General features: G+C 39.5%; 1 protein-coding gene and 1 long non-coding RNA gene across 2 annotated transcripts; one reads left to right on the forward strand and one right to left on the reverse strand.

Moving 5' to 3' along the window:
• Window positions 1-841: 841 nt before the first annotated feature.
• tsg (twisted gastrulation) lies at window positions 842-1810 on the forward strand. The gene has a single exon (XM_017242564.3). The coding sequence runs from the start codon at window positions 908-910 to the stop codon at window positions 1661-1663; it is 756 nt and encodes a 251-aa protein (XP_017098053.2). The 5' UTR covers window positions 842-907; the 3' UTR covers window positions 1664-1810.
• A 7910-nt stretch (window positions 1811-9720) lies between these two features.
• On the reverse strand, window positions 9721-10695 carry LOC108126078 (uncharacterized). Its single transcript, XR_001773348.3, has 3 exons — window positions 10562-10695; window positions 10223-10506; window positions 9721-10163 (listed from the first exon to the last, which is right to left on the reverse strand). It is a non-coding gene; the product is annotated as an uncharacterized lncRNA (long non-coding RNA).

The raw sequence follows: 10695 nt of genomic DNA on the forward strand, positions 1-10695 counted from the left end.
ATATCTAAATTTTTATTTAAACAAAAAGTTTGTAAAAATGGTTTGTTTTACGTTGGAGAAAATTCGCAACAAAATATATTTTTAATGTAGATATATTAAAAAATACTTTGTAAAAGCAATATAATTTTAATTTAGTTTAATTTCAATTATACTGTGAATTTAAAAATATTATTTCGGTAATCCTTCTTAAATATAAATAACACCCTCACGCCCTCGATGATTGTTTGCCCTTTCAGGAACAACTTTTTGTATTTTCAGATAGATAGATTTTATTTTTACATAAATATAATGTTTAGGTGGAAGTTTATATTTTCTGTCTTATAATTGAAGTTACCACACTCACCTGTATAAGCGGTAACAAAAACGGAAATTTGTATGTGTTTTCAATTAAATTTAAATTAAAAAAATTAACAATAAATGTTTTAATTTATTTGTATTCCTCCAGAGTTATAGGTGTCTTGGTTTATATATTTTTTGTTGAATATACTTAAATACGAACTTACAGTTCAAATATTAATAATTTTTTTTTCTTTTAATATATTTATTTGAAAGTCTATTGGTTGAATCATAGGCTTCTGGTACTTTTACAACTATATAGGTGTGTTCGACACTTTAGTCAGTTTAAAACAACCTTTTCCCTTGTTCGAATTGCTTAATGAGGCTTAGAGTTTTGGAAGACTTGGGTCTACTTAGGTAAGAACTATTTGGCGAAGGAGAGGTATGTGGTGGATTTATTTTATGACTGCGAGAGGCCTAACTGATTTTAAATGGAAGACTCTACCTGTGAGGCAACTGTTAACCGCCAATTAAGGGCCTACCTGGTTGTGGGGTGGGTGCACCTGTGCCAAATAAAAAACGTGCCACAATTGGGCCCGTTGCATCATTGCACATCGAGAAGTCGACGAGAATGCTGTTTCTGGTGTACATTTTCCTGGTGATTGTCGGTTCCACCCTGGGCAACGACGATGGGTGCAACGAAGTGGTGTGCGGCTCCGTGGTGTCCAAGTGCCTCATCACCCAGAGCTGCCAGTGCAAGCTGAACGACTGCCACTGTTGCAAGGACTGCCTTAACTGCCTTGGGGAGCTTTACACGGAGTGCTGCGGCTGCCTGGAAATGTGTCCCAAGCACAAGGACGCGCTGCCCTCGCTGACGCCCCGCTCCGAGATCGGAGACATTGACGGGCTGCCGGAGCTGTTCGACACCCTCACCGCCGAGGAGGACAGCCAGTGGTCCACCATCCGTTTCCTGATGCGTCCGGGCCTCAAGCAGCGCGTGCAGGGCGGAAGTGCCCCGGCCTCCCCGCCCGCCGGGGGCAACTCCTACTGCACCGTCGTGTATGTGAACAGCTGCATCCGGGCGAACAAGTGCCGGCAGCAGTGCGAGAGCATGGGCGCCAGCGGCTACCGATGGTTCCACGACGGCTGCTGCCAGTGTGTCGGGGATCAGTGCCTTAACTACGGGATCAACGAGAGTCGGTGCCGGTCGTGCCCGGATGAACAGGAGCAGGACGACCTACTCACCGAGAAGCACGTCCCTAACGAAGCCGACCAGGACCTGGAGCAGTTGTTCGATTTTGATCCCGAGGAGCAGGACGAGGACACCTGGGCTTACGGCGAAAACGAGGATAACTACCCGGGGGAGTACTCCCTAAAGAAATTTTAGGAATATTTCACCTAGCTTCTAAGCAAAATGATTACAATGTGATTACAAACATTTTTTCAAATATGTTTAAAATTAAAATTAATTCAACACTTATATTTACATATGTATGTTCCTTTGGTATAATTGTTTTTTTTTTTAAATAAATATTTCCATGACACACAAAAGTAAAATATTCATTTTTAAAAGCCATAAATAAAAGACAAAAAAATTTTTTTTTTTAAATCGAATAGAATGTTTATTTTTTCAGAAAATTTTTAGGCCTTTTCCAAAACTTGAAATATGCACTGAGGAACACCAAGTACCAAAATTAATATAATTTTTCCGAATTTTTTTCAAAATTTGAAGTTTGAAAATTAGCACTTTGACACTCCATTTTATACTTTTACTGTTATACAATGCATATATGTTTTATTTTTTTTGGCAAAACCCAAAATTTTAAATGATTCTGCCTCAATTCAATTGAGGATAATCATTGTTTTTATACCCTTGCAGAGGGTATAATTTTGCAATTTTGTCCAAAAGTGTGCAACGCAGTGAAGGAGACATCTCCGACCCTATAAAGTATATATATTCTTGATCAGGATCACCTCCTGAGTTGATAAGAGCATGTCCGTCTGTCTGTCTGTTTCTACGCGAACTAGTCTCTCAGTTTTGAAGCTATCGTTTTGAAACTTTGCACACACCCTTCTTTCCTTTGCACGCAGTATATAAGTCGGAACGGTCGGGACCGGCCGACTATATCCTATAGCTGCCATATAACTGAACGATCGGAAATGGTATTTGGTAGAAATATCAACTTTCGTATTTTTGAAGATAGAAGCTTGGGACTTTTTTTTTGATCTTTAATTGTAATTAATTGATTTTATTATGTTGTAATCATAAGGATCGACCAACTATATTCGATGTTTGCGATATATATCCGGTTTTAACTGCAAGGGTATATCAACTTCGGCTCCGCCCGAAGTTAGCTTTCCTTTCTTGTTCTGGATAAATCAGCTACACAGGCTGTTATCTTAACAGTAGGATGTTATTTTAAAATAACAGTGATATTTTAACATATATTCTCATCTGTAAATCAGTCTGTTATCAGAACGTCGGTATATTAACATTAGGCTGTTACGTAACATTTCGAATATATAATGGTATGTACCTAGTACATATTACTTTATTCATATTTCTGTAATACAATACAATGCCAAAAAATAAAATTACACACAATCAATGCAATTAGGGAAATCAATGCATCCATGTTAGATATTCAGTTGGTAATAGTTTAGTATTATATATATATATATAATTGATGGTATATGAGTTAATTATATTATATGGGTGGTAGGTGTCGCAGGCGTTAGTAAGATTATGGTGTAGTGGGGTGTGGTCGTCCCTGGCGTTTGCCGAGGGGGTTGCTTCTCATTGTAGGTCGTAAGCGATGATTGGGTCTCGCCCGGTTGCCGACGGCGATTCCTTCTTTCACAGGAATTATGGTGGGATATCACATCTCATGAGGCGCGGTGACCAATTCTATAAAATGAATTTACTATTTAAAGGCTGTGCCGGACTATGGGACAAATGCCTTCTTTATTGAATGAAGCGCAAGTACAAACTGAAACTTATAGCTGACAAAAATGTATTTCATAGCGGCCACGCAAATATGCAGTGTTCGCCGGCTATGTATGGGCATCCGGCCAGAACTGTGTCAGCAGTTTGGCCAGAGCGAGTTCTTAAATAATAGGACATTGCCGTTGCGCGGTTAACCACTCCCCCTTCAGAAATGAGGCCGTCCTCGGCCGACCCTATTTGGGCAGTCATCTCTTTTAGCTGGACCGCGGTTCTTCGGGCCTTAGTGACTCGCCAATAGGTCAAGCCGATGCAAATCAAATCGCAGCATAGGTAAGGAAGACTGAGACGTTACGTTCCATAGAGACGTTCAGGGAAGGTGAGCCTGCCACTCCTGGAGCCATCTTCTGGGCTGTGTCATGATTGACCAATCGGGATTCGTTGACGATGGCACCTTCTGCAAAGGGGACGAGATATGTGCCCCTTACATGGACAGACACACGCGAGCCGGGCGATCATTTATAATTACAATCCCCTCATTAACGTCAGTATGCATCCATCGTGGAGCTCTTGAGCGCATGATCTTTCTCACGCCAGCTGGAAAAATGTAGCCCCTGATGTCGCAGAGCAATTTTTTACTGTGTGGATGTCACCGTCGCATTCAGCAATTACGTTGTCTTCCAGTCTGAGTATGGTGTCGTGATGCGACACCGTGAAAACGGTGATCTTGTTACAGGCCGACTTGATTTTTGGAAACCTAATAATAAAGGGTAAGATGTTATCGGATTGTAATATCTTAACGGACGATACGGACAAAACATCCCTAATCGCGGTCTCGGTGGGCTCTTTCATCCACATACATTCTAGGTCTGCATGATCTAAGATGGTAGCATTTAACAATAACCTTGGCAAGTGCTACTGCCAGCATTAAACCCTGCAGCTCCACTGCGATCATCCTATTTCGAGATAAAAGCATATAGTACAGGTGCCCTGTATCAATTTGAGACTTTTAAGCTGACCTCAAAAGTAGGTTGACGGTAGCGGAAATTTTATTAATTTGAATTTGTACTTTATTGTTCATATTGACCTGCCTATTGTTTGCATTTATTATTTGAAATTCCTTGAATTTAATTTGTTCAAAAGGGAATAGCTGAGGTAAGGATGTAAATCTTTAACTCCGGATATATTTAACTCGGATTTTTGTTCAAAACGGAGTAGCCCACCGTCAAAGCATGGAAAACAAGGTACGAATAAAAATAATAGTAATAAAAAATTATGCCAAGTGGCTAGAAAGAAAGATAAAAAAAAATGAAAAATTATCAGGCGAGCGATAATACTATTGCTATTCTCGGCCTACTTAAGGTTGTGCTTGTGAACCACCCTCCCCTTAATGAGAACTGTGGTCCCCATGTCCGCTTCCACGGGTTTTTTCTCACACAAAGGTGATAGTTTGTTGCTCAGTTGCCTGTTAGACTTCACTAGGATTTTTGCGCCAACTTTGAAAACCCTGTTTCCCCGGAAAGCGTTTTCCCTGTCTCGGAACTTGTCTTGGGCGTGTTTAATCGTATCCTGCATCGCGTACTGCGGGTCTTTCGATTCCGTGTAAAGCGCTTCGGCTGGCCTCTTGTCGTTGGCCGACGTGTAGCAGGGATTTTCCCTTAAAAAATGAATGACGTCCGAATTATATTCTTGAATGGCGTCGTAATCAATTTCCTGAGGGGCGCATAAAGCTGAAGCGCTGTACGACATATTAGCTTTGTTGGTGAGAAAGGTGAGTTTTTTCTCAACCTCGTCGTAGTATTGCAGGAGGGTCAGATTTCCCTGCCTGATAGTACCCATTTCCTGCTAGATGACGTGAATCCGACGCTTATCATTGTACGTAAAATCGAGTCGATTTATAATCGCGTCGAAATTTAGCACAGTGCCAAACGGGGATAGCACGGCAACGCCAGGGCCTCTTATTTTACTCCTAATAAAAAAACCTGCCTGATAATGACGCGAGCTATTTACGTAATTCCTAAAAATTTAATATGCGGCTACTGCCGTTTGCCACCAGGAGACGTATGCGTCCTGTGCTCGCGTGAATTCGGGAAGGCACTTAACGGCATCTAGGGGCTCGTCACATTTGACATTATCCCTAATTTCTATTGGCTCATAAACCTTAGCTTGTGGGGTTTCCACTTGGGCGCGAGCGATTTGTACCGCATTGACTCGGGCGTTCAGTTGCTGTATAGCTAGACGCAGCTCATTTTGTCTACGCTGGCTTTCAATATTGGCTTTTTGAACAGCATGTTGGACGGCCGCCTGAATGGTGGCTGTCATCTGTTCCATGTTGAAAGCCATGTTCGCGAGTTTGGGAGCGCTAGCGTTAGCGCTTTTTGGGGTGGAAAATCTGGCCGGCTCTTTGGTCTCGGACTCAGAATCACTAGAGAGTTGTTTTGTGTTTCTATATTGTTGAAAGGGATTGCTCATGTGGAGCTGCTGCTATAAAGTCGCCCGAAAAAAAAAATTTATGTATGAATTATGTGCCGACAGAGGCGATTGAGCTGGTAAAGGGGGCCGCGGGAGCTGAGCTGCCGCTTTAGTTATGTGTGCGAGCTCGTCGAACTGCGCTGTTGCCTTGCCAAGTAGATGCAAGGTGGGGGGTGCGCGGGACTGAGCCTCCGCTATGACAAACAAAGAAAAATAAAAACAACAAAGTGCCACACTCCGCATGCGCGGCCGTATCTTTTTCCTGAAAATGGAGTGGGGAGACACAACGGAAAAGAATAACAAATAACCAAGACTGCGCAGCTAGTACCAAGAATTCAGACATATAAAAGCTGAATTAAATGCACACAATTATATGTAAGAATTATATTGGATTGGAAATTAAATTTTGAGCTAGCGATTCTTTGCCCTGGTTAAGAATTTTTTAATTCCGCAACTTGGTGATGTTGTATTAAAATAATTATTTATTTATTCACTAAATAAAAGAAATGCAAACAATATTGGGAAGTAAATATCCCGAAAATGGTTTATAAAAAATTATATATACAAAAATATTCACATAAAATTTAACGTGTTAATGCTAAACCGTCAACCAAATTAAGGGAATTAATTTATGTGAAAACGTTAGTAGGGCTGCAGATTTTATGTTATGTGCCAGTGTAAGGAACAAATTTCACAAATATTGTCTTTTTTTATTTAAAAAAAAATCTAATGCAGACATAGAGGGTTTTTAGATGAAAGTGCTCACTTACATGACTTTTACGTTGGGTGCCTGTTAATTATGTTATAGGGCGGTAGATTATATTCGGTTATCCCTCGCTGCACTCAGTGGTGTCGCAGGCGTTAGTGAGATTATGGTGTAGTAGGGTGTGGTCGTGCCTGGCGGTTGCGGAGGGGGTTGCTTCTTCTTGTTGGTAGTAAGCGATGATTAGGTCCCTGGCGGTTGCCGAGGGAGATTCCTTCTTCGACCGGAATTATGGTGGGAGCACTTGCTCCGTTCTCACGGCCCTTGCGGCGCGGTGACCAATTCAATAAAATGAATTTAATATTTTACTGCTGTGCCGGACTATGGGACAAATGCCTTCTTTATTGAATGAAGCGCAAGTACAAACTGAAACTTATAGCTAACAAAAATGTATTTCATAGCGGCCACCGCAAATATGCAGTGTTCGCCGGCTATGTATGGGCATCCGGCCAGACGCTGTGTCAGCAGTTTGGCCAGAGCGAGTTTTTAAATAATCGGACATTGCCGTTGCGCGGTTAACTTCAGTTGACTTATGAGTAAAATCATGATTTAACGTTAACAAAAGAAATAAGACATATGTTAAGAAAGTAAGATATGTAAGAAAGTCTACAAAAATATGGATAATGGACCTTGTCACTGAGGTGTCCTCTTCAACTCTGGGTTGGACGGACATTTCCGACTGCCATCGATTCCTCAGTAGACTGAGTCAAGCAGCTCACAACCTCCAACCTCGTTCTTGGGACCAGGGACGGGCCAGGTATCCTCCGGGTAGCCGACCGAAGAACCCTTTGATTGGCAAGCTAATGTGAGAAGGCGATTTGTGGTTTAAATGATTAGATTCATTGATTCTGTCGATAGTTGGTAATTTTTTTTCTCCGAGTACAATTTGGGTCTTATTGCCAGGGTCTTATTGGCTCCTTCGACGCGCAGTTTTTTCTTTTCTTATTTTACTTAATTTTGCATTTTAATCCTTACATTCTATAGTTTCTCATATATTCATATATTCTACTTTTTTTTGTTTAATTGACTAACATTGGGATCTCCAGATCTTGCACCAGATGCATCGGAGTTATTAACCTATATTTAGCTTATTTCTCTGACATATGCAGATAAGCTGTTATTTAAAATTTTTTTGTTCATTTATGTCCAAATAAAATTAAAAAAAATTAACTTTAAAACAAAAAAAAAAAAATTTTAAGACAGTTGGTTTTAATAAATTTATAACTAAAACAAGAAAGGAAAGCTAACTTCGGACGGAGCCGAAGTTGATATACCCTTGCAGTTAAAACCGGATATATATCGCAAACATCGGATACAGTTGGCCGATCCTTATGAGAATATCATAATCATAACCAATTAACTAAAATAAAAAATCTAAAAAAGGTCCCAAGCTTCTGTCTTCAAAAACACGAAATTTGGGTCGATTCCGATCAATCAGTTATATGGCAGCTACAGGATATAGTCGGCCGATCCGTTCCGACTTGTATACTGCGTGCAAAGGAAAGAATGGTGTGTGCAAAGTTTCAAGACGATAGCTTTAAAACTGAGAGACTAGTTCGCGTAGAAACAGACAGACAGACAGACGGACATGCTCATATCAACTCAGGAGGTGATCCTGATCAAGAATATATATACTTTATAGGGTCGGAGATGTCTCCTTCACTGCGTTCCACTCTTTTGGACAAAATTATATGCAAGGGTATAAAAATGGGAAAATATACACAAGATGATGTTAGAGGAAGCTGTTGGCTCCGCACGAACTGGCCTCATAAGGAGTGTCGTGGGTTATCCGACCTGAGTTGAATTGAGCTTGCAAATGTATTCAGCCTGATCCCTATGGCTGGGGAAAAATGGATCCTCTGCGATGAAGTTGACCAAAAACAAAGTGCTTGTCTCCAATGACGTTTAATCTGGCTGACTGAATCTGGAGCTCTTCCAATAGATTTGATCGGATGTGGTGGTGTCATGGGTTGCATTTACATGGGTTAGAAGAAATAAAGGCTCAAAAGGACTTGAATGTTGTTGGTGATACAGGAATTTTATATGGGCGATGCAGGCAAAGTGTATCGTTGCTGAATTCAACAGCCTCCCTCTTTCATCAGGTCATCAGTTGATTTTTTTTATGCCTTTTTAGTTTGTCTTTATTGTTTTGTCTTGATTTAAAATAAATTAACTAATTACATTTTTCTTGCATACAAATTTCTATAATATAATATTAAAGGAAAAACAAAAACAAAATATAAAATTTTTTACAAATTATGGTTTTTTTCTTTATACCTGGTCGAAATAAATATTGGGACACTTTATTTTTTTTTAATAAATTCATAAATGATTTTTAATTTTTTTTGTTTTTATTTTATTTGTAAATATAGAGAAGAAATGCATTGAAAACAGATAAAACTTTTTTATTTTACTGATCCTTTTCACGAAAATTTGTATTGTTATGTTAGCTCCCTTAGAAATAATTATTGGGACACTGTATAGAAAATAATTTTTAAAAAATTCATAATTGTAGAAAAAAAATGTATTTTCTCACCTAATAGTGGGTATTGCCTGCGTGCTTTGAAATGACTTCAGCCAAGCGTTTAGACATTAAATTAGCCAAATCCTGCAATGTTTTTCGTCGATTTTGGCCTATTCTTCAACAAAACCCTTCTTGAGCTGTGCCAAACTGTCGTCCATTGCTGTATACTCTATTTGAGAGTATACCCCACACATTCTAAATCGGGTTTAGGTCGGGACTACAAGCTGGCCACCCCAAAAGTTCAATTTTTTAATCCTCAAAAAACTGCTTTGACACTTTGGATACGTGGATGGCGGCGTTATCCTGTTGAAAAATTAACTTTTTCTCAAAATAAGTTTCGCCAAACGGTATCAAAACGTCGTCCATTAGTCTTATGTACATCTGACAATTCATTCGTGTTAATAAAAAACACATAGAGGATCTTCCGGCGTGTCCAAATGCGGCCCATACCATCAGTGAAGCACCTCCGAAATTGCGAGTCTAGCAGGACTTGCGTTCACGGTGGATATCTCTCCAGGACATCATTTTTCCGTCAGGACCATTCAAGTTGAAAAAAATAAAGTGTCCCAATATTTATTTCGACCAGGTATATGTATATACGTTGTGTATACAGACTGTTCCGAAGACTAATCTTCTTATCAGGAACTCCCAAGCTAAAGGTCAAGATTGACTTAAAAGCATCAGTTTAAATTTTTCCAGTGACTCTTTAAGAAGAAATTTTTGTCCAAATGCAAAAATAAATAAGGATCATTCCGGTGGTACTTTATTCTGCTCTTGGTTAAAATTCTGACTCTTTACTATTATTTTTATTAAAAAGTTATTCTAAGTGGAAAATCCATGCTCGTCCTATCTATCGGAAGAAATGGAAGATGAATGTGCTGCCGTGTGTTACCCGATTGTTAAACCTCTTCTGAGATATTTTGAAAAATGCCAGGAGAAGAATTCTCAGATATCACAGTGCCAGAAAGACTTCTTGGATTTGCAGAATCGTAGAATTCTTCTGAAGCAAAGTTGTCAGAAAACAAAAATTCGGATATTAAAACAGGTAACTCGTCAGAAGGGACTCGTAGGACTCGTCGAGTCCCACAGAGAATTCAGAGTTTAAAGGGATCTCATCCAGGACCTTGGATTGCTGGATAGTCATTATTATTTGGACTCATTATTTGGGGTTGTTGGACCAGGATCTGGAAGAGTTAGAACAGCTATTGATTTTATTTTTAACTTTTGGGTTCTGCCAACTTACGTAGGGTGTTTGTTTTGAAAACCTCCAACTATGAAAATTACCCAGTTGATTTTTTTTTTCAATTTCTCCCAATTTGTACTGTTTTTGTAGATATTTTCTTATTCCTTCATGTCAGCTTTCGATAATTTGAGTGCAATTTATTTTGCCAGTCCGAGTGGTCTTTCTGGCACTGTGGTGGCTGGAGATCCATCTCCCGTGAGTTTTCAAAATATCTCAACAGAGGCTTTACAATGGTATCAGACGGCAGTACACTGGTCCTTCATTTCTTCCGATAGATAGCATGACTGTGGAATTTTAAAATTAATTTAATCAATAAATTTTAAAAATAGAAACACTTACTTCTTTCCGATCCCTGGTTGAAAATTAAATAAATTGCAGAAAAGAGTACCACCGACAGGAAAATTTTGTATACATATTTGCGTTTGGAGGAGACTTTTTTATTAAAGAGTCAGTGGAAGAATTTCAACTGATGC

This window comes from Drosophila bipectinata, chromosome XR (genome assembly GCF_030179905.1).
Source record: "Drosophila bipectinata strain 14024-0381.07 chromosome XR, DbipHiC1v2, whole genome shotgun sequence".
NCBI lineage: Eukaryota > Metazoa > Arthropoda > Insecta > Diptera > Drosophilidae > Drosophila > Drosophila bipectinata.